This window comes from Bos indicus, chromosome 26 (assembly GCF_029378745.1).
Source record: "Bos indicus isolate NIAB-ARS_2022 breed Sahiwal x Tharparkar chromosome 26, NIAB-ARS_B.indTharparkar_mat_pri_1.0, whole genome shotgun sequence".
In the NCBI taxonomy this organism is placed as follows: Eukaryota; Metazoa; Chordata; class Mammalia; order Artiodactyla; family Bovidae; genus Bos; species Bos indicus.
Window position 1 is genome coordinate 9,223,936 of NC_091785.1, and position 27,351 is coordinate 9,251,286.

General features: G+C 39.7%; 1 protein-coding gene across 6 annotated transcripts in view; it reads left to right on the plus strand.

Moving 5' to 3' along the window:
• Window positions 1–27,351, plus strand: part of MINPP1 (multiple inositol-polyphosphate phosphatase 1) — a 71,750-nt gene that overhangs the window by 25,822 nt on the left and 18,577 nt on the right. The window contains exons 5-6 of one of the 6 annotated variants that reach the window (XR_011564228.1): window positions 9,432–9,533; window positions 10,180–10,304. The exons of 2 other annotated variants lie outside the window; for them this stretch is intronic. Coding sequence is in view for 3 of the 4 variants with exons in the window: in XM_019953014.2 (XP_019808573.2) it covers window positions 10,180–10,573 (394 nt within the window). In the remaining variant the exon portion in view is untranslated. 3 more of the 6 variants (XM_019953014.2, XM_019953015.2, XM_070780432.1) reach the window with 3 other exon arrangements.

Genomic DNA, 27,351 nt, shown 5'->3' on the forward strand with positions numbered 1-27,351 from the left:
TAGTTCTTCACTTTCTGCCATAAGGGTGGTGTCATCTGCATATCTGAGGTTATTGATATTTCTCCCGGCAATCTTGATTCCAGCTTGTGCTTCGTCCAGCTCAGCTTTTCTCATGATGTACTCTGCATAGAAGTTAAATAAGCAGGGTAACAATATACAGCCTTGACGTACTCCTTTTCCTATTTGGAACCAGTCTGTTGTTCCATGTCCAGTTGAAATTGTTGCTTCCTGACCTGCATACAGGTTTCTCAAGAAGCAGGTCAGGTGGTCTGGTATTCCCATCTCTTTCAGAATTTCCCACAGTTTATTGTGATCCACACAGTCAAAGGCTTTGGCATAGTCAATGAAGCAGAAATAGATGTTTTTCTGGAACTTTCTTGCGTTTTTCAATGATTAAGCGGATGTTGGCAATTTGGTTTCTGGTTCCCCTGCCTTTTCTAAAACCAGCTTGAACATCTGGAAGTTCACGGTTCACATACTGTTGAAGCCTAGCTTGGAGAATTTTGAGCATTACTTTACTAGCGTGTGAGATGAGTGCAATTGTGCAGTAGTTTGAGCATTCTTTGGCATTGCCTTTCTTTGGGATTGGAATGAAAACTGACCTTTTCCAGTCCTGTGGCTACTGCTGAGTTTTCCGAATTTGCTGGCATATTGAGTGTAGCACTTTCACAGCATCATCTTTGAGGATATGAAACAGCTCAACTGGAATTCCATCACCTCCACTAGCTTTGTTCATAGTGATGCTTCCTAAGGCCCACTTGACTTCACATTCCAGGACGTCTGGCTCTCAGTGAGTGACCATACCATCGTGATTATCTGAGAAGTGATTCAGTACTACACATTACAGCCCTGGCAGAGACAGGAAAAACTGTTAAGAGCTCAAGATAATACCAGTTATGCTAACAGCCGTACAACTAGTGATACTGAACTTATTTACCATCCATGTGTTTACTTTGGTTAAGTGTCTGTTCAAATCTTTTGCCATTTTTTAACTGGGTTATTTATCATTTTTATTATTGTTGCTTTAAGAGTTTTTTAATGTATACTCTAGATACAGAGTCTTTCTCATATTTATACTTTACAAGTATATTCTTCTGAACTGTGGTTTGCCTTTTTTGTTTTTATAATAATGTCTTTTATGGGCTAACTTTGCAACACTTTTGAGTCAGTTCCTCCTGAGCATCTGTTTGGTACCCTGTATATTTTGAGATTTTCCTATAATGGCTTGTGTGAACACAAACTATTCATGGCCTTGTGTTAGCTTTGGGGATTCTTTCCAGTTCTTTGTGTTCAGTACTTTTTGCCTGGATTTGTATAGTTTTCTCACAGACAGTGATTTGATCAGTACTAGCTGAAATCTTGAGAGGAGTCACTGCACATCTCTCTTCTCTGGTATCCTAGCCTGTAAATTCTACTCAGTTGGGCCTCCATGAATTTCCAGTTCTATCTCATCTTCTCAGGAAGATTGACATAACTCTGTTTGGGTTCCCGTGCCCTGTGCTGCAGCCTGGAAACTAGGCAGTTAACATGGGGGAGCTGTGGGGATTTGCCTCCCCTCGCTCTTATTCTCACTATTGTTGAATATCTGGAAACTGCCTTTTCATATCTTTTGTTTGGCTTTATAGTAGTTTAAGGTAAATCCAGTCCCTGTTACTACATCTTGGATGAAAGCCAAAGTTATTTCTATGTATTTTTCTTGAGAAAAAACTTTACACTTGAATCATTTCATTCTATATTTGTGTTAAAATGTCAAATTTGATACTTTTCCAAATGGCACATTGGAGCTGATGCTTCAATCAGATGTAAAATAGGATTAAATTATTTTTCCTTGTAATTTTCTTCCCAAAGCATCTCATATCTCTGGCAGTTCATGTTGCTTATTTGTGCACTTACATAATTGTGGGAATTACACGAGTCTAAAGCTCTATTTGATATTCTCAGATCATGTTTAAAACACTTTGTGTAACATTAGTTGAGTGTGAAACATGAACTAAGAGCTTAGAAAAACCTAAGCTGAGTACATTTAGGAGAAAACATGCAATTATTAGTTGTTTTTCTGGTTGAACTTTTTCCTGGATGTTTAATCTACTTTGAACACATGCATACATGCATAGTCATCAAACCTCATTCAACAACATAATTTTAGAGTTCAACTTAACTTTCCTTTTTAATGGAAGATTTGATAAAAATCTCCTTACCAACTTAAGTAAGTAAAAAGAGGGCTGAAATTTGGAGAAGTGCATTCTTACTTGCTAGATAACATTAGGTAATTCACTTGTCCTTTCCCTATTTCTTAAATGAGAAGTCATGACCAGATTTCAACCCTAAAATATTAGAATTCCAACTGTGTATTTCTACATATAATTCATTTAAGTTATTCATTTGTTTTCCTGTATTTGTATTGATAGTTTACATTTTCTAGGGTTTTTAATTTTTTAAAGCTAAAATGAATCTCTCTTAAAAGTGGTTTTGTCACTTTTTGGAAAATGTGTTATCTCAAATTTAATGCATTTTTATCAGAGGGATAGGGCAGAATTAAAGGTACATTAGATGCCTTTTTGTTCTGTTTTTTTTTTTTTTTTTTTTGAGACTTTGTGCTGCAAGTTCTAAAGAATATCATTACAAGTCAGGGATATAGTTAATATGAGAAATGTAACTAATAGAAGTCTTATGTTGAAGGATTGGAGTATGCAGTCAGAATGTAAAGAACAGAAACTACATGATTCAAGAAAAATAGAAATGTTCAAAGCAAATTATAAACTATCTGCACTTTCCTTAATTTGGTGTTGTGTGTAAATTTAAAATGTAAATTAATCTATTTAGATACTTTAAATGTAGAGCTCATTAGGACAAAATTATTAGACTTCTCTGAAATACACATGATGCAGGGGATAAAAGCTAATATGGAACAGAACTGTAGACACACTGTTCCTCAGGATGTCAGATTGTAATATACAGCAGAGGGATTCTTAGGATGTGTAGAGTCTGAACTCCCAAAACTGTATTCAAGTTTTTATGGGTTTGAGCATTTCTCTGGGATGAAATTTCATTCCTTTAGATTTTCAAATGGTTTCATGTCCCCAATATTTATAAAACTATAGATGCAGTGAGTATTGCATACATGTCATTACTGATTGCCTTGGCAGTTCCTCCTTTAAAAAAATTTTACATCTTCCTACCAAAAGACTGCAGTTTTTAGTTAAAGGTAAAAAGCTAGTTCTTTCTGTCATGGCATCCTGAACCTCACAACTCTGTTTATTGAATGGCCATATGATGCAAAGAAAACTATATGGGACCACAGGTAGAATGGAATGTAGCAGTCTTTATGCTCTCTGCAATTTTCTGACAAAATTATGTGGCCTTACATTAGGAATTGAGTAAATTGAGAAGTGATTTTTTTTTTCACATTCTTTCCCCTGTTGTCTTCCCATGCATTGTGTTCTCTTGTTCTTTCTGGTCTTTCTAACCCTCCAACCCCTAGACAGGCAGGCGCGCACACACACACACACACACACACACACACACACACACACACATACACACACACTTTTGTATTCCCTCATTCAGACATACTCACACACACTGTAACCCACTGGCTAGTGCCAGTGTTTTGGACTTAATTATAAACCAAATTTGCTTTAAATAAGCTTGGGAATAAAACCCAGAAAATTTCCCATGGCATCCTTGAAACTTGGATATATTTAAGAAGAAGCTGGGGTTTTGGTTCTTTCAAACAGCAGTTGGGCTTGTACTTAAAGAAGGAAATCCGTTTCTAGCAGATAGCTTAGAGGGGGTTCACTGTGAGGATCTGGCAGAGTTCACATCCCCTATGACTGGTCCCTTGAAATTTTTAACTCTTAGACTTGTCTACACCAAGCCTCTAGCAATTTGTCAATTTACAGTTTTAAGTTTTCTGACTCTGGCATAGGTTCCTGTGGAGGTTTCTGCTCCTGTAAATTATGGTTCTCTGTGTCTGCCTATCTCTCCAATTTAGGGGGCAGCAGTTTGACCTGTGACCTCACCTCTCTAATGGATCTAAGATGAACCATTGAGTTTTCATTTTGTTTGGCTCTTTGTTGTTAGGGTGGAACGGCAGTTTCTAAGCTCCTTACAGACTGAAAACTGAAAGTTCTAGGTTTTTTTATACCCAGAGTTTGATATTTTCACAATTGAGTTTCAAACAATAAAGTAGAAATCAGTTTACATATTGCTTGCGTGCATGTGCATGAGGCAGAAATACTGGAGTGTGTTGCCATTTCCTCCACAAGGGGATCTTTCCAACCCAGGGATCAAACTCACATCTCTGGCTTCTGCATTGGCAGGCGGATTCTTTACCACAGAGACACTGGGAAGCCCAAAATATGAGATCCACATATTGTTTAGTCATTGTTTATAAGTGAAGAAAAGCATTCTCACATTCTTAGCCATAAGTAGGCCCTTGATTTGAAGTATGTGGTCTAAGAGGACTGAAAAATTATTAGGTAAGTTCTTTTGAATTATGTACCTCATAATTATGAGTTAGATGTTTTACTTCTGCTATTTTAGGGAGCCTTGAAGATTACATGAAGGATTATATTTATTCTAGTTTTAGCACTTGAACCATTAAGGATTACCAAGTTGAATTCCAACTAAGAAAAACAAATAGTGAAGAAAAAGTTTTGTTTGAATCTTGTGATTTATATGCTGAGCTTTTATCTATTGGGAATACTTTTTGAGTTAATGGAAAAATTACTTAACCTTTTTTTTTTTAATCTTGTAACTTATTTAGGAATGTTAAATTCTGCTTCTTACCCTTAAAATCCAACCTATAAATTTTGTGAGCTCTGAATTTATTTTGAAATAAAATCAAGAAGAAAGAGTTTTAGAATTGTTTAAAATATGGAGGTTCAGTTCAGTTCAGTCACTCAGTCATGTCCAACTCTTTGCAACCCCATGGACTGCAGCATGCCAGGCTTCCTTGTCCATCACCAACTCCCGGAGTTTACTCAAACTCATGTCCATTGAGTCGGTGATGCCATCCAACCATCTCATCCTCTGTCATCCCCTTCTCCTCCTATCTTCAATCTTTCTCAGCATCAGGGTCTTCTCCAGTGAGTCAGTTCTTCATATCAGGTGGCCAGAGTATTGGCGTTTCAGCTTCAGCATCAGTCCTTCCAATGAATACCCAGGACTGATGTCCTTTAGGATGGACTGGTTGGATCTCCTTGCAGTCCAAGGGACTCTCAAGAGTCTTCTCCAACACGGCAATTCAAAAGCATCAATTCAAAGCATCAAATGTTGGATCCCACCAAGGAAAGATACCCCACGTCCAAGAGCAAAGGAGGAGCCCCAGCAAGATGGTAGGAGGGGTGAAATCATGTCTAGGATCAAATCCCATACCTGCCAGAGATGCTTGGAGGGCTCAAACAAACCTTGTGCGCACCAGAACCCAGAAACCCCACAGAGCCTGAGCCAGAAGTGTGTTTGAGTTCATACCTCAGGTATGGGTCAGTAGTGGACTGCCACAGCGGCACGGGCTCTGGATGCAATAGTCCTGGGTATGGCATAAGCCCTCTTGAAAAAGGTTGCCATTAACCCCACCATAGAGCCGCCAGAACTTATGCAGGACTGGGGAAACAGACTCTTGGAGGGCACAAACAAAAGCTTGTGTGCACCAGGACCCAAGAGAAAGGAGCAGTGGCTCCACAAGAGGCTGACCCAGACTTGCCCATGAGTGTCCAGGAGTCTCTGGCAGAGGCATGGGTTGGTGGTGGCCTGCTGCAGGGTTGGGGACACTGAGTGCAGCAGTGGGTGCATGGTACCTTTTGAAGGAGGTTGCCATTATCTTCATTGTCTCCACCATAGTTTGGCCTCAGGTCAAACAACAGGAAGGCAACACAGCCCCGCCCATCAACAGAAAATTGGATTAAAGATTTACTGAGCATGGCCCCACCCATCAGAACAAGACCCAGTTTGCCCCTCAGTCAGTCTGTCCCATCAGGAAGCTTCCATAAGCCTCTTATCCTCCATCAGAGGGCAGACAGAATGAAAACCATAATCACAGAAAACTAACCTATCTGATCACATGGACCACAGCCTTGTCTAACTCAATGAAACTATGGTGGAGAGTTCTGACAAATCGTTGTCCACTGGAGAAGGGAATGGCAAGTATTCTTAAGTATTCTTGCCTTGAGAACCCCATGCTGCTGCTGCTGCTAAGTCACTTCAGTCGTGTCCGACTCTGTGTGACCCCACAGACGGAAGCCCACCAGGCTCCCCTGTCCCTGGGATTCTCCAGGCAAGAACACTGGAGTGGGTTGCCATTTCCTTCTCCAATGCATGAAAGTGAAAAGTGAAAGTGAAGTCATTCAGTCGTGTCCGACTCTGTGTGACCCCATAGATGGCAGCCCACCAGGTCCACCGTCCCTGGGATTCTCCAGGCAAGAACACTGGAGTGAGTTGTCACTTCCTTCTCCAATGCGTGAAAGTGAAAAGTGAAAGTGGCATCACTCATTTGTCTCCTCTTAGCGACTCCATGGACTGCAGCCTACCAGGCTCCTCCATCCATGGGATTTTCCAGGCAAGAGTGCTGGAGTGGGGTGCCATTGCCTTCTCCGTGAGAAGCCCATGAACAGTATGAAAATATGGAGGTGGTTAAAGAGAATTTTAAACCACTTTAGAGTTTTAGTTTATGTTCATGTTGATAGTAGCGTATTTTACAAAGTTTCATAAGGCATTCTTTTCTATTTTTTATAAAATAAAAAAGCTCTTTCTCTGTGAGATAAAATTTCTCTAAGCCAGATTTTTAATACTGTTCCTTGGCATTTTAAAAAAAGATATAAACCAAATCAAGGCTTCCCTGGTACCTCAGATGGTGAAGAATCCACCTGCAATCCAGGAGACCTGGGTTCTATCCCTGGGTTGGGAAGATCCCCTGAAGGAGGGCGTGGCAACTCCATTATTCTTGCCTGGAGAATTCCATGGACAGAGGAGCCTGGCAGGCTATAGTCAATGGGATCACAAAGAGTCAGACACGACTGAATCGACTTAGCATACAGAACACACAGACTAAACCAATGAAGTACCTTCTTATTCTGTTTTCAATAAAGATTTGTGTACATACATTTAGGAATGATTTACACATAATTCTTTAAGTGGTAATTTGTTTCAAGTGATTATATGATACACACATACCCACACACATAGGTACAATTTGTGTTGTTTGTAATACACCCAACAAGGGGTGATATTGCTATCAAAAAACAAGAAGTCAGGTACCATCCTGATACAAACTAGTGCTGTATTTTGTAATTAGGTGTCTTAGAAATGGGCCAAGTGATTTTAATTATGTCTGGGAAATGAGAGATAAAGAGGGGGAGATTGGTTGGCAAGGCAGAGATGTTCATCTATAAAGAAAAAAGTGTTTAGGAAATTGTATCCATTGGATCTGCATACAACTTCAGTACAGTGTTCCAGATAGCTATTACTTATTGGAGTTTAAACATTTGACCTAGATACAGCTTCTCTGAAGTTAAAAGTTGTCATTTTTTTTGACATATTCCCTTTCTTCTGTGCTACAATAAAAATGTAGTTGCATACACTCCTTATTACTCAGCAAACTGAATTCAAGGCATAGAGTATAATGACTATGTTGCAGAAAATTGGGCACATCCATTTTTGTCCAGTGCTTTTTGTGTGTTAATACAAGGGACATCAGCCAACTTCTTTTTCTGAAGGAGCAACAGCATCTGCTGTGTGTGTACAACCCTAAGGCACAAAGGGTAAGGTAGGCAGAAAATAATTATGAGTGAGATTGTGCTCATTTCTCCTTTATATTTGGCATTATTGTAAAAATATGTAACCTACAAAGAATTATAAGTTGCTTACTATTTTCTGCAAGCACATTTCATCTCTAAGTAAGCTGATGATTTTAGTTTTCACATTGTTTTGAGGAAGGCTACGTTAGTTTTGACCCTCTAATATGTAGTTACCCTTATCTTTTGTTATCACTATTGTATTTATGGATTTAACCAGACCTTTAAAAATACTGTTTTTTAATATATTTCATCCTTTTGTAATGGAGATTGATCTGTAATAAGATAATATTTAGGGCACTTATTTTTTAAATTGTGTTTTTCCTTTCTGTTGAAAATTTCTTGAAATTGTAAAATATGTTCTTTAATTTAGATGCATCATATGGCACAAGACAGTCATTTATTTGTATTGATTTGGCTTTCTATGTGAATCTAATTATATATAAACTTGATTTCCCATAAAACTCCCAATAAGGATTTTTAAAGCACAGTTTTTCTCAACTTTCTTCTCAAAAATAGCTGATTTTAATATGTGACTGAAAGTAGGCAGTCAAAAGAGAAAATGGGATTTATTGCACTTTATATAAAGCTAAGGAATCTTAGGTTTAAAACTTAAATTTGGGTAACAATCTAGATTTAATTTCTTCTGTAGCTTGTATGTGTGAAGTTAATAGGACTTTGAAGTCATCATTTGTACATAGCCCTCTTGGTCTGTCCCCTATCCCCAGCACACGTTTTTTTTTGTTTCATATGTGTTTTTGTTGTTTGTCTTTTATCTTTTTTTTTCCTATTTTCTCTTTGATTGACTTTTGAACCCAAGTATGTAGGTAAGTCTGTTTACTCCACTGCTTTTCTACACAGTAGCCACCAGCCACATGTGGTTATTCAGCACCTGAAATGGTGGTATGAATTGAGATTGCTGTAAATGTAAAGTGCATGTGGCCTTTCAAAGATTTGGTAGAAAAAAATAAAATAGTTGTGACTGTTTCCCTTGGGTTTTGGATCTGCTATGCATTTGCCGCATCCATTTTTATGTGAGGAATCAGGAGGATTCAGAAACTGCTGCAAATATTGCTGTCCTCCCAGAAAATTTGTAACCTGATGTTTGGTTAACTGTGTTTGAATAGAGTTTTTTTTTTTAATTGCGTATAGTTGTTTTATGGTGTTGTGTTAGTCTCTGCTATACAACAAAGTGAATCAGCCTCACATATACATATATCCTGTCTTCCTTGGATTTTCTGTTTGAATAGGCTTACAAATTATAATGAGAACAAAAGCCATAGTCTTTTTATAAAAGTTGGAGAAAAGGCTAAATAGTCATTTGCTGCTGTTTTTAAAAAATTATTTATTTATGTATTTTTGGCTGAGCTAGGTCTTCTTTTCTGCCCAGGCTTTTCTCAAGCTGCATCAAGTAGGGGCTCTTCTTTAGTTGCAGTATGAAGGCTTCGCACTGATGGGGCTTCTCTGGTTGCAGAGCGCAGGCCCTCGGGCACATGGGCTTCAGTAGCTGTGGCATGTGGTCTCAGTGGTTGTGGCTTCTGGGCTCCAGGTCAGTTGTGACGCACTGACCTTGTTGCTCTGCAGCACGTGGAATCTTGCCCAGATCAGGGATCTAACCCGTGTCTCCTGCATTGGCAGGTCGATTCTTTACCACTGAGCCACCAAGGAAGCCCTCCTGCTACTTTTAAAAGAAGTCTTTATCAGAGAAAAATCGTAGAAAACTTGAAAGAAAATAAAAAGGTGACCTAGCTCATGTGTTGAAAGCTATTGTTTCTGGCAGTGTATAAACTCCATTCCCAACCACAGACCTAGTTTATCAGCTAGAATAGGTTGTGTCTTTACCTTTTTGTGACTCTCTCACATTTGGTGACCAAGTCAGGTCTCATAAAACATTGAAGAATTATATGCATTACCATTCACTGTTCAGACTTGGTTTTAACCAAGAAATTTACTGAATAGTGTCCTAATTCCCTAAAGATGAAATAACATTTGAAATTCATTCTGACGAGCTCCAGAGAGTAATCAATATTTACTAAGGGCCAGGTGCTCAGATTCATTCACAGAAAGGCAATGCAGTTTTGAAATCCATATCAACTTGAAGTTCCCTTATCAAAAGCAGTAAAGACTCAGCTCTCTTTAAGCTTAAAGAATAATGTATGTGTTTTAGATAGATTTACAATATGCAGTGATCCAAAATTTTAAAATGTAATTTTAGTGCATAAAGTTCAGTTCTCTGCCACACAGAATTTAGCCATACTGTTGTTTATATAAAGATTTTAAAAAGATGAGAAAGTTGTGTGTTAATTCTAAGTGTGGTTATTATGTTAAATTGCTGTGTATGTAGAAAATGTTTTATATATATCTTTTTCTTTATTTCTCTTTTAAGTTCTCAACCAGTTTCCTCTCCAGTCATCCTCCAGTTTGGCCATGCAGAGACCCTTCTTCCACTGCTTTCTCTCATGGGCTACTTCAAAGACAAGGAACCCCTAACAGCCTACAATTACAAGGAGCAAATGCATCGGAAGTTCCGAAGTGGTCACATTGTACCCTATGCTTCAAACCTAATATTTGTGCTTTATCATTGTAAAAATGCTAAGACTCCTAAAGAAGAATTCCGAGTGCAGATGTTACTGAATGAAAAAGTGTTACCATTGGCTCACTCACAAGAAACTGTTTCTTTGTATGAAGATCTGAAGAACCACTATAAGGACATCCTTCAGAGTTGTCATACCAGTGAAGAATGTGAACTACCAAAGGTGAACACGTCTGATGAGCTATGAGTAACTGCCAAACATTTTTAATTCATCAGCAGTCTCCAGGGAGTGATTCCATGCTTGGAATAGGTGGGCAGTCCCTGGGTACAGAAAGCTTTAACATTTCTTGGATATTTCTGTTTTTTCAAAGAAGAATGTTTCTTTTTGAGTCTGGACATGGATATGTAAGAAATGATCTTTCACTGAAGCAGCTCTCATGGGAAATCTGTTCGGAGATAACTGGTACTACATACATTTACAGAAATTAAATTCTTCCTACTTACGTAAGAAGTCTCACACTGAGATAGAACATGATTTCAAAATGATACACAGAAGTTTTGGAGTAACGAAATATTTTGTCATTTGGACAATCCATAACGCGACTGGACTAAGTCTAGGAACTTTACCAGCTGTGCTGCCATTCTTTCTTTTTTCCTCAGGTAGCACAGTTCTAGTATTTTCTTCTTAATCAGAGCTATTATGATTCACTGGGAGTATCACTTTGGAAGAAATTAACATCTCTAGTTGAGAATTTGAAACAATATTAAGAAACAGTATGATTTAAAAGAACACCTTCACTGAAGGAAGACAAAAGTATAATAAAATGTCTTTGTTAAGAGTATTTATAAAGTATTTGAACACGATTTCAGTAATTCCCTTTAACCTCTTAGTAAGTCTTGAAAGGCCGTTATTTAATTATTATCATACCTGTTTCACATATATAACTGGAAGAGCAAAGAGGACCATTAGCAACAAGACAGAAGAATAGAATCAAACTTAAATCCATTGCTTTATGTGTTTTAAAAAATTGTCACTTTGCTTGTATTTGTATATTTTACTGTTATGTGAGATACAGCTTTTGAGGGTTTAATTTCTTTTTTGTTCTTTATTTTTGTAAAGACTGACTTCATACTGGTGGGCTTTCAGTTTCACATATGCTGCTGCTTAGTCACTCAGTCGTGTCTGACTCTTTGTGACCTCATGGACTGTAGCCCACCAGGCTCCTCTGTCCATGGGATTCTCCAGGCAAGAATACTGGGGTGCGTTGCCATTCCCTTCTCCAGGGATTTTCCCGACCCAGGGATTGAACCTGGCTCCTCCTACATTACAGGCAGATTCTTTACCATCTGAGCCACAAGGGAAGACCTTTCACAGATATGAACCCCTTTCAAAGCAATAGTTGTGAGTTCTATCAAATATCATAAAAGTAGTTTCTATAATAATAAACATAATTCTTATAACTTTACTACCAAGTTTTTTTCTGCTTTCCATATTGATACACAATCAATTCAGTTCAGGTCATTCGCTCAATTGTGTCCAACTTTTTGTGACCCCATGAACCGCAGCATGCCAGGCCTCCCTGTCCATCACCAACTCCCGGAGTCCACCCAAACTCATGTCCATCGAGTCGGTGATGTCATACAACCATCTCATCTCATCCTCTGTCATCCCCTTCTCCTCTTGCCCTCAATCTTTCCCAGCATCAGGGTCTTTTCAAATGAGTCAGCTCTTTGCATCAGGTGGCCAAAGTATTGGAGTTTCAGCTTTAGCATCATTCCTTCCAATAAACACCCAGGACTGATCTCCTTTAGGATGGACTGGTTGGATCTCCTTGCAGTCCAAGGGATTCTCAAGAGTCTTCTCCAACACCACAGTTCAAAAGCATCAGTTCTTCTGCACTCAGCTTTCTTTATGGTCCAACTCTCACATCCATACATGACCACTGGAAAAACCATAGCCTTGACTGAACGGACCTTTGTTGGCAAAGTAATGTCTCTGCTTTTTAATATGCTGTCTAGGTTGGTCATAACTTTCCTTCTAAGGAGTAAGTGTCTTTTAATTACACAATCAGTAATTGACGATAAGAGGATAGCATTTCAGGCAGCTTTGACGAATCAGGCCCAATAAAAATTTCTGGCGAGGAAGGCTCAAGAAGAAAGTAAATATATTTATATGAAATTATGGCTGAATTGCATTGTTGTATGGCAGAAACCAACACAACATTGTAAAGCAATTTTCCTCCAATTAAAGAATAAAAAATTTCTTAGGTTTTCACTTATTAAGAATGGAAATCCATTTTGTTCAAAATCTAAAGTGTTACAACTGTATATTAAAATTATAAAAGAAGATGCATAGATCATTGATCTGCAGATCAGATCAGATCAGTCACTCAGTCGTGTCCGACTCTTTGCAACCCCATGAATCGCAGCACGCCAGGCCTCCCTGTCCATCACCAACTCCCGGAGTTCACTGAGACTCAAGTCCATCGAGTCAGTGATGCCATCCAGCCATCTCATCCTCTGGCGTCCCCTTCTCCTGCCCCCAATCCCTCCCAGCATCAGAGTCTTTTCCAGTGAGTCAACCCTTCGCATGAGATGGCCTAAGTACTGGAGTTTCAGCTTTAGCATCATTCCTTCCAAAGAAATCCCGGGGCTGATCTCCTTCAGAATGGACTGGTTGGATCTCCTTGCAGTCCAAGGGACTCTCAAGAGTCTTCTCCAACACCACGGTTCAAAAGCATCAATTCTTCGGCGCCATTGATCTTCAACTGAGTGATGTTCACAGAATAGATGATTAGCTGATAAATACTACTGATGCATCAATACACTGCTGATTATTCCTACAAAGGTCTGATTTTAATCATTTTTTTTAGGAATTTGTCTAAGGCAGACAAGAGAACAGTATAATGAGCATTCATGCCCATCATACTGTTTTAGCAAAATTAACATTGTATCATTTGGTTTAGATCAAATAAGAAGAATTGAAGACTTTTGTATGTCTTCCTGATGCTTTTCCCTCACTGCCTGCCTATAGGTAACCACCAACATATGAAGTTCAGTATTCACCATTCTACTGCATGCTTGACTATGAAATTTTATAGTATTGTGGGAATTTAAACTTTTCTATAAAAAGGACTTCATTGTGCGTATCATTCTTGAATAATTGATTTAATTGCTGTATTTGTTTTTCAAGACTTTTTGATCATTTATCACAAATCAACAATATCAGTTCATGAGTCATGTACTTTTTATGTACAAACACTAAACTCAGACTGTGAGCATGTTAAAGTTGAATAAACCTAGTTTTTCTTTCAAGGGCGTTATCTTAAGACCTTACAACAAATTTACTTGATGTCTGGAACATTAAATAATTTGATTCATGAAGTTTTCGTAGACTATTGAAGTTTTATAGAAATTGTTTAATTTGTTATTTATTGTTAAGTAGAACCATATAGTTATCATTGTAGTTTTTGGTATGTAAACTATTTCAGGATAGAGGGTGAGTGTAGTCCATTTTCGTTAATGTTACAGAGGCTGTGACATTATTCTGGTGCTATTATTCTCACTTAGGAAGTACCCGAAACTGAATAATCTTATGATAAGAGCAAAAGGTCTTATCTAGGATAGGATATATAAAAAGTTGAATGCTGAAAAATAACCTTTGGCCAACAAGAATTCATTCATGATAGGTGACCACTTTACTCAGTTAAACCAAAATGTAATCACTATCGGTTCTGAGATTTTGGTCAATTAATAAATAGCCTATGAACATTCGTCATTTTCTGTTCATAGTCTACAACTTGATGTGTGCAGTGCGTTTGTCTTTACTCTTTTTTTATAGTCATTTTATCATTTTGAAGTTTCTGCTCTCCAGCACATAACCCTGCACTTGAAACTGTCTTTGTATATAATCTTGATCTTAATTTTAACACTGAAAGCAGAGTTCAACTTGTAAAGGAAAAGGAGCTTCATTTTTTTCAGGCAAAAATCAAATTTTATATCTTTGAGTGCTTTCCTTTTGTAAACTGCAGAATTGATACATGACCTTAAATATCTGGGAGTTACATACAACCAAACCAGAATTTGTAAGTATAAATTTTTGGAATGTATTTCTTTAAGGTGGTATTTCATACAGTTCATTAATGATCCTTGGAATCTGGACTATTCTGCCAAATGTAAACTGAAAATAAATATTTGCATTACAATGTAATTTGCCTTTTATCTAGCTCTTCTCCTGAACTTACCCAGTCTCTTAACTCTCATAGAATCACAGATCACTGAGTTCTCTATTCTTCTGTCACTTACTTAAGCATTTCCTTCCACTCACCTATCAGCTTAACCTGCCCTTAAGCACCTTCACATCAGTCTATTAAGCTATTTTTTTATTGGTGTATGTGTATGTGTGTGAGAGAGAGAGAAGAAAAAGAAGGAATGAGTATTTTTGAGAAAATTCCACAGCAGGAAAAAAGATGTCATATTATTCTAGTTAAAAGAATTGCAGTTTGGGCTTCATACCTGGCAGATTAGGAGGCAGTTAACGAACGTTCAAACTTCATTTTATCATTACTGGAGTAATACACTTTAAGATAGAAGGATTCTTAAATGTATTATTTCTAAAACTGGCCTCAGTTTAACACCATCCCTGTACTATTCCCAGATACTGAGCCATTCTTTAGACCCAAGCAGTTTATGCTCACACTTGTTTGTTGTTGCGCTGGCAGAACAAATAATTATTCATTAGAATGATAGCCTTCAACGTTTAATAGTACTCCTAGTATATAATGAGAACATTTTGCTAACATATTTTACATCATTTATGAAGTAGCTAATGTGAAAATTGGGGTTCCCAGTGGTAAAGAATCTGCCTGCCAACGTAAGGAGACATGGGTGCAATCCCCGGTTCGGGAAGATCTCCTGGAGAAGGAAATGACAACTCACTCTAGCGTTCTTCCCTGGGAAATCCTATGAATAGAAGAGCCTGGCAGGCTAGTCTGTGGGGTTGCAAAAGAGTCAAACATGACTTAGCAACTAAACAACAACAAACAATATGGAGAATTAAGTTGGGATTTATTGATTGTTTTTTTTCATTAGAGTTCATTCTACCAATATTGGTTCTGAACGTTAATAATTTGGGTGCTTTTAGAAACTTTTTCAGTGAACAATCTTATCCTGGAAAAAAAATCCCAGCTTTGATGTAAATTATAAAAATGTATACTTGTGAACCATATCTTGGAATACACACAGATGAGAGAGTTCTGCTGATAACAAACATGCCTAATTGGAGATAGGAAGAACATCAATCATGCTCTAGCTATAGTTTCTCTTCCTTTGAGCAGCCCTTAGTTTCTTTTTCTTATAAGTGTTTTTCTTTTCCTTGCTTTCCTGAGAAGCTTAGACTAGTCTTTGGAAGACAAAAAAGTGCTTTTTTTCCTTCCGTCTGCAGCATTACTCCTTGAAATTATCTGTCACTCTTTGCATCATGGAGACTTGCTGAGGGCCTGGTTTCCTAATTTGACTATTTTAGGTAGAGTTATGTAGCCTCCTAAGTTCTGTCCATGGTGGGAAACTACAGTTGCGTTTCACAGCTTTGATTGCTACTGTACTAGATAACTGAGAAGAGTCTGAGGAGAAATACTGAACTCCTTGGGCAGAAGTCTGAAGAAATGAGAAACAACCTGCATTTTCCTTGCCGAGAAAAACAATGGGTGAAGCTCCCAGATGTAGATAGGAAATCAGAAGTAGCTGGGATTCTAAATCCACTTGGATCTGGTTGCAATGCTTCAGGTCTTTCTAGGAAGGGAAATGGAGTAGAGCATTATGGGACTTCTTCAAACCATGTTACTAGTTTTTGCCTCAGTCACTGCTGGAGGTAGGCAGTTAAATAGAACTTCCTTTTCAAGTCTAGGCCTAGCTCTTAAAAAAAACCAATTATGACTAGAAGACAGTTCTCTACCCTATGGGCCTGCATGAGCTTCAAAACACTTTGTTTTTTTTTTAAAGACAGGTCTAAAAGCTCTTTGGTTACTAAATATTTAAAAAGGACTACTATTGATAGGCTCCCCTGGTGGCTCAGATGTTAAAGAATCTGCTTGCAGTACGGGAGACCCAGCTTCAATCCCTGGGTTGGTAAGATCCCGTAGAGAAGGAAATGGTAACCCACTCCAGTATTCTTGTCTGGAGAAGTCCATGGACAGAGGAGCCTGGTGGGCTACAGCCCATGGGGTCACTAAGTGTCAGACACAACTGAGTGACTAACACAGTTTTACAGTATAGGTATATGCATTTGTTTGTATTCGCCCAAACAGAATGTGTAAAGCTAGTCTTAAGAGAAAAATCATTGTAATTCTCAATACTCAGCCATGTACTTGATGTTAACTGGTTATCTATAAAATAAATCATTTGTGTGAAATAACAATTGCCCTTGAGTACAGGGAATATCTACACCTGCCAAGTACTGTATAGAAGTACTTTACCTGTTACTCCATTTAATCTTCATTATAGACTATGAAGTTCATAGTATGAAGCCTGTTTTGCAGATGAGGGAATTGAAATGGAAGATGAAAGTACTGTTTTGTTTTACACTTTATGCTCGATTCAAATGCTGTATCAGTGGTAACAGTGGAATTTTGACTTCATTCATTTGGGGCACTTTGGCATGCAGATTGTTTTAAGTAATGCAACTGATTGTAAACCACTTCAGTCTCTTGACACTGCCCACCACTGGGGGGAAAAGTGCTTTTGAAGATGCTGCCACCCTCTGTCCTTCTCTGTAGCCATTAGCTATAATTGCTTAGGTCAAAAAAGTTGTATGCTTAGCAGGAAATGGAAAGAAGACAAAAGTCTAAGCAGAGCTTTGTATGTAACCATTTCCAGGATAAATCAATTTATATCTCCAGGCTCAGCTCACTGTACCATGCACCTGGTATACAAGGCTTTCTGAGTTAATCAGGAGGGTGGGGCAGGTTAGTAGCTGTATTACAATCCATCCCTTAGAATTGCATTTGTAGCATTTCCAAGGATAACACATTCAGACCTTATTGGAGATTCTAAATTGTATGAATTACAGGATAATGGTAACTACAATTATATTGTGTACTTATTTTCCTTTCCACTGCTTTAAAGCAGTTCCTTAGCCTCATGCCCTTGACTCATCCCTGGAGTCCATAAAGCCAAGCTCATTGAGCACACGTTGAACAGTGGTAGCTGGCAGATGCTTTGGCCGAAATCCATGATGAGGAATGCTAGGGAATGACAAAGGCAAGGCTTTGCTGCAAGTTGCACGAGTGTCATGCCATGTTTATGGCCTCTGCCCCACTTCATCATGTAATGACCATCATTGCAATGACAATGTGTTTTACAGCAAACACCACATGACCAGTTGTATGTCAGTAGAATCTTGTAAAGGACAAAAGGAAAGATATAAGCATCTGAATGCAGAGTTAAGGAATAGCAAGAAGAGATAAGAAAGCCTTCTTCAGCGATCAATGCAAAGAAATAGAGGAAAACAACAGAATGGGAAAGACTGGAGATCTCTTCAAGAAAATTAGAGATACCAAGGGAACATTTCATGCAAAGATGGGCTCGATAAAGAACAGAAATGGTATGGACCTAACAGAAGCAGAAGATGTTAAGAAGACGTGGCAAGAATACATAGAACAACTGTACAAAAAAGAGCTTCACGACCCAGATAATCACGATGGTGTGATCACTCACCTAGAGCCAGACATTCTGGAATGTGAAGTCAATTGGGCCTTAGAAAGCATCACTATGAACAAAGCTAGTGGAGGTGATGGAATTCCAGTTGAGCTATTTCATATCCTCAAAGATGATGCTGTGAAAGTGCTGCACTCAATATGCCAGCAAATTTGGAAAACTCAGCAGTGGCCACAGGACAGGAAAAGATCAGTTTTCATTCCAATCCCAAAGAAAGGCAATGCCAAAGAATGCTCAAACTACCACACAATAGCTCTCATCTCACACGCTAGTAAAGTAATGCTCAAAATTCTCCAAGCCAGACTTCAGCAATACGTGAACCGTGAACTTCCAGATGTTCAAGCCGGTTTTAGAAAAGGCAGAGGAACCAGAGATCAAATTGCCAACATCAGCTGGATCATCGAAAAAACAAGAGAGTTTCAGAAAAACATCTATTTCTGCTTTATTGACTATGCCACAGCCTTTGACTGTGTGGATCACAATAAACTGTGGAAAATTCTTCAAGAGATGGGAATACCAGACCACCTGACCTGCCTCTTGAGAAACCTATATGCAGATCAGTGCCGGGAGCCGGCGAGAGGCACTCCACTCAGGGCAAAGGTCATGAGGAAGGAGGCTCGGCATACGCAAAGGCAGGATCGAGCCTCAGGAGTCCCCCTGGATATTCTCGAGCATCTACCCCCAAAAAACCAGAGTCTGCCTACTTTATTGCTTTGTGCTCTCACCTCTGACTTTATTGGGGGCTGTCCCCCACCACCATCTCGCTCTCTCTGATAAAGAGTTAATTTACAGCTCCAGTTAATAAGTTCCTGGGCATTAGGAGTGTTTAAATCTAAACCCCTCGGATAGCTCTCTAACTCGCCTGACAAGTTTACCCGGACTCCTACAGCTATGCATACGATTGTTTACAGTCTCTCAGTCTCAAGAGGCACGGGAAGCTTAAGATATTCAAATAGCTTAGAGCCTCTCAGAGAGTTAGAAACTGTCAGAATAAAACTAGTAAAGGATTTCATTGATGAGCCAATGCTTGCTGCCAAGTTTCCACATCCCCTGTATTGTATCATTGAGTGTGTATTTATTAATATAGTTGGTATGTAGAAAAAATAAGTAGTGGCCTTGGTGTTAGCAACTTTAGACCCTTAAGGTAATAAATTCTTTCCTTTGTTGTAAACCCACTGCACCTCTGCCCTATAGGAATGCAACTTTATCTAACACCTCCGGAGGATGGCGCCAAACCTTAAAATAATTACTCTTAGAAAAAATAAGTCTTACAGTTGACAAACCTTTGTCAAGAGTCATAAAATGTTAATAGGCCTTCTGGCCAGAAGATGATGTAAATCACCTAAACCATTTGTATACGATAAATTTGCAGGAAAGAAACCCTGGTTTCGATAAGGATCAAAGACTGCTGACTTTGTATGATTTCACATCCCTTATTATCCTCTATGTGCAACTTAGGGTATAAAAGCCCCTGTTGAAAATAAAGCTACTGGCCTTGCTCACCAAAGCTTGGTCTCCCCATGTCATTCTTTCTTTTCATATTCCGGCTGATGTTTCCATCTGGAACGTGAAGGTCCTCTGCAACCATTTATTTGCCTGGGCTTCTAAGACCCACTCGAGAAGGTGTCTAAGGTGGGGCACCTTCCGCTATTCGAGAGGGCGCCTGTGGCCTCCGTGGTCAGAGCTAACCTGGTGTCACAGGTTATATTGATTTTCCGCGTAAACCAAGCTACTCAGCCTCTTTTATCCACTGAATTTTCCTACTGAGCTATCCTCATGCTATTAGTCTTTATATCTCTAATTAATATTTAAATAAATCGCCGATGCCGTCTCTCCTTTGAATACCCTGGATCAGCTGGGGCTGGACCCCGGCAGATCAGGAAGCAACAGTTAGAACTGGACATGGACCAACAGACTGGTTCCAAATAGGAAAAGGAGTACGTCAAGGCTGTATATTGTCACCCTGCTTATTTAACTTCTATGCAGAGTACATCACGAGAAACGCTGGACTGGAAGAAACACAAGCTGGAATCAAGATTGCTGGGAGAAATATCAATAACCTCAGATATGCAGATGACACCACCCTTATGGCAGAAAGTGAAGAGGAACTAAAGAGCCTCTTGATGAAAGTGAAAGAGGGGAGTGAAAAAGTGGGCTTCAAGCTCAACATTCAGAAAACGAAGATCATGGCATCTGGTCCCAGCACTTCATGGGAAATAGATGGGGAAACAGTGGAAACAGTGTCAGACTTTATTTTGGGGGGCTCTAAAATCACTGCAGATGGTGATTGCAACCATGAAATTAAAAGACGCTTACTCCTTGGAAGGAAAGTTATGACCAACCTAGACTGCATATAAAAAGCAGGGACATTACTTTGCCAACAAAGGTGCATCTAGTCAAGGCTGTGGTTTTTCCAGTGGTCATGTATGGATGTGAGAGTTGGACTGTGAAGAAGGCTGAGCACCGAAGAATTGATGCTTTTGAAGTGTGGTGTTGGAGAAGACTCTTGAGAGTCCCATGGGCTGCAAGGAGATCCAACCAGTCCATCCTAAAGGAGATCAGTCCTGGGTGTTCTTTGGAAGGAATGATACTAAAGCTGAAAGTCCAGTACTTTGGCCACCTCATGCGAAGAGTTGACTCATTGGAAAAGACTCTGATGCTGGGAGGGATTGGTGACAGGAGGAGAAGGGGATGACAGAGGATGAGATGGCTGGATGGCATCACCGACTCGATGGATGTGGGTTTGGGTGAACTCTGGGAGTTGGTGATGCACAGGGAGGTCTGACATGCTGCAGTTCATGGGGTCGCAAAGAGTCGGACACGACTGAGCGACTGAGCTGAACTGAACCGAGAATCTTATTACATACAAATATTGCCCCAAAATATTTCCCAATCTGAGGATCTGAAGATAAAACTTAATCCCTCTGTGGTTGTTAGCATAACTGATGCCATCTTGGGCCCTTACTGTTTCTCCCTCCGCTGACCCTACCCAGTACTATACTGTACAGTGAACCACTTCTCTGTCATTAAGGGCTTTGTATCAGATAGTTAATAGGTATTGTTTAATAATGAACAGGACCAGGTGGCCTCTATTCTCTGTTAGTCCCCAAGCAATGATGCAAACCTTCGCTGATAAATTCCTGGTGCCCAGGAGATTAGTTTCCCATTCATGAATCTTGACTTAGGAATGCTTGTCCTGTTTCCAAGTACCTACCTCATATCCTAGGTTAACTATAAAATTATCCCAGTGGTCTCCTGATAATGCAGAGTACAGCTGTGAATGTCTCTGGATTATCCACCTGATCCCTTCCCACCCTGTAAGTTACCCTACAGGTAAAGTCAAATGACTCATTGATTACACAGAGCTGCCTGCCTGGCATTTTGTTCTCAAGATGCCTTCTGTTTGGTGGACACTGCGTTCCTTCCATCCTCCAATAATTGGCAAGCCAGGCAGTAAACTGGAAACAATGCAGGAATGAATAAAGGGGCCATGCTAGGGGAAAGCCCATTATTCACAGGGAAAATCCCAGGCTGGCAAGCTACTTCCACAGAGGGTGACCTGGCTAGGTTTATGGAACGCCAGGCATTGCGTGAGTACAGGGACGCGAGGACAAGGCTCCAAAGGGCAAATAGCTAGATATATTAACGAAAATGGTGGGAAATCAAAAGTGGAAAAAAAAAAATGAGCAAACACTTGGTTGTTACATGGCTTTGTTATGGGCTGTAAGTACTAGCACAGAAAAGGAATTACAGCTCAGCAGGAAACTAAATAAGACTAAAGGCACTGCCTTTAGGGAGGGATGTCTGGACAGCATGTTCTGCCCTCCCCCCCCCCCCCCCCCCCCCCCGGGCCATTACATCAAAATAACCACGGGAAGAACGTATTGAAATGGCTGCATTTTACATGATTAAAGTGCAGAGCTGTAGGCTCCCCCATTCAAAGGTGAGGACTATTATTTTGCAGGAGAATTGAGACCCCAGAGGTGGGGTCTTAACTAAATGGCCTGTGTTTTAGGACATAACTAAAACATAGACCACTAGGAATCGGAAATAATTGAGGTGAGATCCTTAAGAGCTGAAAACAACTAAGTGGGAATATTCCTCTGCTGAATTAGTAGCATTAGCGGTCAGGTTTAAAACCAAATTGTAGGGGAAAATTTCCAGCTTTAGTGTTGCATTTATAGGATGCTTGAGGAGGTGGTATTAAATGGATCAGAAATGTCTCCAGAGGTCTGGGTTACAGTGCATCCTGCCCTCTGGCAACATTTGCATGCATTTGGGGTGGGCAAAAACTGACAGCACGTTGCCAACCTGATTGAATGGATACGTGCAGGTAGTATATACCTGGCTTGGCCAAATGAGGGAGAGAGGCTCTTCCTCCCTTTCTGGGCATTTATGGAAGAGCTACGAGAAATAATGAGTTCCTCTTCTGAACCTCCTGTTAGATGTATGTTGGACCCTTTCAATCTATTCACCTGTACACTGATCCTCCAGGTCTCTTCACAGCCTTTTTATATATTTTTCAACCCTTTGCCTCTCGCTGCTTTCTAATTTCCGTTCTAGTGTCTAGCCTAGAGTTTACCCTATATGGTGAGGTCTTTTTGTTTTCAGTTTTTTAATTTTATTACTACTTTTTAAAAACTTCAAGACTACTTAGAAATAATTCCCAGTACTTCTAAGTGGTTAGTTTTCGTATTCACCTGTTTTATTTCTTTTTGTTTCATCTTTTGTTGTTCTTTTAAAATGAAAGTTAACCTTCAGTTTGTCTCTTTGGGCATTCTAAATATCTATTTTAAAGTTTTTGTCATCCTGTAACATAAAATTGTTTATCCAGGATGAATTCATGTTCTTGTTATTGATTTTATTGTTTGTTTTTCTTTTCTAAATTAGATTTCTTTTCATTTGAAATGTCTTTGGTTTTAGCGTAGAAGTTGTGTTTATTTATGTCTTTTTCTTCTTTTCCTCTTTTTCCTTTTTTCAATCTTTCTATCCTTACCTCTGTTTAGTGGTTTTGCAGTTGCTGTAGTCTAGATACCCAGCCCAAATCCATGTCTCATAATGATATTTGGGGATCTCCTATATCATCAAGCCATTCGTAAGCACAGGCACTGTCTTCCTGACTCCTGGATCCACTGTCCCCTGGTCCCTGACCTGCTGCAGCCTGCGCTTCCTCCTAGGCCATGTCTCCTAGAAATGGCTGTACCACAGTTTGTTTTTTCCATCTTTTGAAATCCTTTGTTTTAACCAGTAAATAATTTCCCATCTCATTTATAATATTTTTGGTCTATGTACAATAGAAAGGTTGTCATGTGTTTGAGAACAAAACAAAAGCCCTAGACAGAAGTCCAGTCCTGCAGTCTAGCGTGACCTCTGCAATGACAAGCTATGTGACTTGAAGAGGGTCACTTAGCTTCTTCACATTACACCTTTTTATTTTCACCTGGGAAATGAAGAGAGTTCCAGAGAGAGTATGTTCATGATAGAAAACAAGAAAACACTTACATCATGAAGTCTGGAGGATATTTACCCTCTTTGAATTCTGTTCTTTGTTTTCAAATACAAAGTGTCCTGGTTAGTGGAATTTCAATTTCCCCAAGCTAAAATATAAGCATGTTAATGTAAGTCAATTTATTTTTTATAGATCATGGGGATAAATGAATAGGAATCTTAAGGAGCAGCTCAAAAAAAACCAGGCTCTATGATGATTTAGTGGAGTCTGTCCTGAGCTTTCCATGGATTCTGCAGCTCCATTTGGGGACCAACATAGTATAGCTGATGACTGGGACTGGTCTGGAAAGGAAGTGTCTGGTGGAGCATCTTTTTCTTGTTTCTAGAACCTGGTCTCACTTCAGCTCATGACACTTGAGTGGATTATTATTGGTCTCAGCTACTCTTATATGAAAACCTTCCTGCTTGGGATGTCAAGCAGGCAAATCATTTCCTAAAGCAAACAAGTACAGACTATCTACCTGAATCTCTTCTGGTCTGGTGCAAGCCCAGTCAAGATCAAAACTTAATTTTCTATTTGGAGCCAAAGGACAGTCCAGTGACAGAAATGTGAGGTTTGTAATAACTTGGAACTGAGAGGGAAGGCCTGAGACTTTGTGTCTTGAGTTAAAATCTAAAGAGGCTTTGGGAGAACAGAACCCACTGGGGTCAGCAGGACCACTGCTTTTGACCTTGATGCTGATGAAAGTTAAACTAGGAAAAGCAATCAAAAACATATCTCCTCTCTTGATATCCTCTGTTATTTGCCAGCTCTGGAACCTCAAACCTGTCTTCTGGTCCCTCTCTTCCCCTCTTTCACACCCGGTCCTCAGGAAGCTGCAAGGTAGAGGGCAAAATCATTAACATGAAGGGAAGGAGTCAAGTTCTGAGGAAAAGGGCAAGTTTGAGGTGCACAGGGTCTAGGGCTTGAATGCTCTTTTTGGTTATCATTGACTTCTAAACTGGGATGCATGGGTTTCAGCATCTGGAATAAGTGCCCAGCACATAATAGGAGCTTACAAATGAGGAGAATAGAACAAGTTAAAGTTCTGAGCCAGCTGTGGTGATTGCTCTCGGCTCTGTCTTCTGAGGGTTTCCCTGGTGGTTCAGACAGTAAGGAATCTGCCTGCAATGCAGGAGACCCAGGTTCAGTCCCTCGGTCTGGAAGATCCCCTGGAGAAGGAAATGGCAACCCACTCCAGTATTCTTGCCTGGGAAATCCAAAAGATAGAGGCGCCTGGCGGGCTGTAGTCCATAGGATCACAAAAAGTCAGACACGACTGAGCAAATAACATCTGACTTTTTCTCTCTCTTCAGTGAGTATTTATCTAGGCCAGGAATCCTGGGGCTCACACTCACCTGCTGAGAAAGCCTGGACCAGGTGAGCACCAGGTGAGGGATGCGTGGTCTCTTGAGTGTGTTGCTTCTCTGCTGACTTTCTCGTTCTTCCCAATCCGCCTTTCCACGCTGTTAGCGCAGTCAGATCCAGAGAATCCTGGGTGTGGGCTTAGGGAGGAAAGGGTTGCAAGGAGCTCCTTTGCTTTTAGGCCCTAGGCCTGCCTCTGCCACGTGAAACAGATCTTCCCCAAAGGCCAGCTCAGCTTCCTCTCGTCTGTATAGGGATTTAGGCCAAAGTCTTTTAACATGTATTTTCCTGACCTGTTTTTTGTGCGTCTGTTTTTGTTTCCTTCAAGAAACTAAGGTGGAAAGGAGGCCAAGGGGAAAGAACAGAAAGAATAGAGGCATTTAAAATCCTGAGTCCCTGCCATCTCTTCCTTTTTGTAATCTCTGCTCCTTTCAAATATGATTTACACTATTCATGGAAATCAATCCAGAGGAAGTTGTGGTCAGAAGCTGAAACGTTGTCTACCTGCGTGCCAGTGGACTGTTCCACTGATTTCCATCATTCTGACAGGCAGGAAAGCACGAACAGATTGTGTACTTACCTTGCTGGGCCTTGAGCTGAATCATCCACCTGTCTCACTGATCCTCACAGTAATCTATGAGGTAGATAACTGTTATCATTTTCTCTTTTATAGTTGGAAGAAACGAGGCTCAGAGCAAACTTGTCCAAGGTCAGGAAGCCTTAGATCTGGGAGACAAATTCCAGCAGTCTGACTCCGCAGTCAGTGTTCTTACCTGTTACCTGCGTCTCTCTCCTTCCCCCACGTGTACAGAGGAAGAGCCAGCAGTGTGCTCACCTCCGTCGACCTAGGAGGAGTTCACTTCGGCTCCCAAGATGCTGCTTAGACTATGTGGTTGATGTTTGGGATTCCACCATTAGACAGAATTCCTTGTGACATAAAGCTGTGTCCAGTACATGAAGTCACACCCTAGGTTGCATCAGTCACTTCCTCAACATAAAAGAATAAATTCAAGGTTTTCCCGAATGGGCTTCTGCCAAAGAAGAGTTGCCATTTGGATCTGGTCATTATTTGTCTTAACAGAAATTATCTAAATTTGAATTTGTCTATCATTCCTAAAACACTTATTGACTAGTATAAATAGATGCCTTTTATAGTATTTACATATCATTTTGGAAAGGGCATCAACCCATCATTATTCTTGTCTGGAATATTTCAGAAAAAGAGCTACAGAACCTGGACATATTAGGCCAACTCAAAACCAGAGGGAATGGATGTATTTCTGTTCTCAATGAAGTAGCACTTTGTTGGCACTAAATATGTGTTTCAGTTTGAGATGACGAGCAGGTCAGCCAAGGGACAAGAGTACTGTATTTCTTTTCAATAATGTAATTGGGAGCCTTTGGAAATCACTGAGTCTGTCCGCAAAGGAGGAATGACATAAAGAAGCCCCATATTCACCGCAATTAAAAGACCTTTTTAAAAAGTATCTGGAATATATTCAAGGGAATATATTAAGAAATAACATCCTTATATGCCAAGCACATGTATCTTTAGCATGTAAAACGACTTCATTTTTCACACAAAATTGGCTTTTTTAAATGACGAATTTGAACCTTGTCAAGCTAGGAATGAGACTAATCTTTGCTTTACTCCTCCCTCCTGCTTTTTCAGATATTTATGAGTGTTAACTAAAGCTGATTCATTCTTAGATGTTCCATTCAAGATAATTGTGCAACAAAACAGCTTAAAACTATGTCAAAGGTGACAGCAAAATAGGATCATTAAAAAAAAGTGTAATTGATAAGGTTCTTCTCAAGTTAAATAGTAAAGTAATAGATACGGTTTTCTTGTCTATATCTAGATAGGTTGGAGAAGGAAATGGCAACCCACTCCAGTATTCTTGCCTGGGAATCCTATCAACAGGGGAGCCTGGTGGGCTGCTGTCCTTGGGGTCACACAGAGTTGGACACGACTGAAGCAACTTACCATGCATGCATGCATTGGAGAAAATGGCACCCCACTCCCGTATTCTTGCCTGGAGAATCCCAGGGACAGAGGAGCCTGGTGGGCTGCCGTCTATGGGGTCACACAGAGTCGGACACGACTGAAGTGACTTAGTAGCAGCAGCAGCAGCAGTTAGGTTAGTTTCTTTTATTATTACACTAATGCTATATTTATTTTTGTTGTTGAAAAAAACACCCTTAGAAAACTAAGATATTAAAGTCTTGAGAAATGGTTGATGGACATGTCTAATTACTATCAATATATCTCATAAGATACTTAAAATGTAGAAATTTAGTAGACTGTATTATGAACATACATTTAGCTGTTGGACTATAACAATTCAAATGGAATCATTTACAACTTATGGAGGGAATAAATGTGCCTCTATAAGGATTCACATTATTCAGTTAAGTTAGTTTCTAATCTCCATTTTCTGATGTCATTTTTCAAAAAC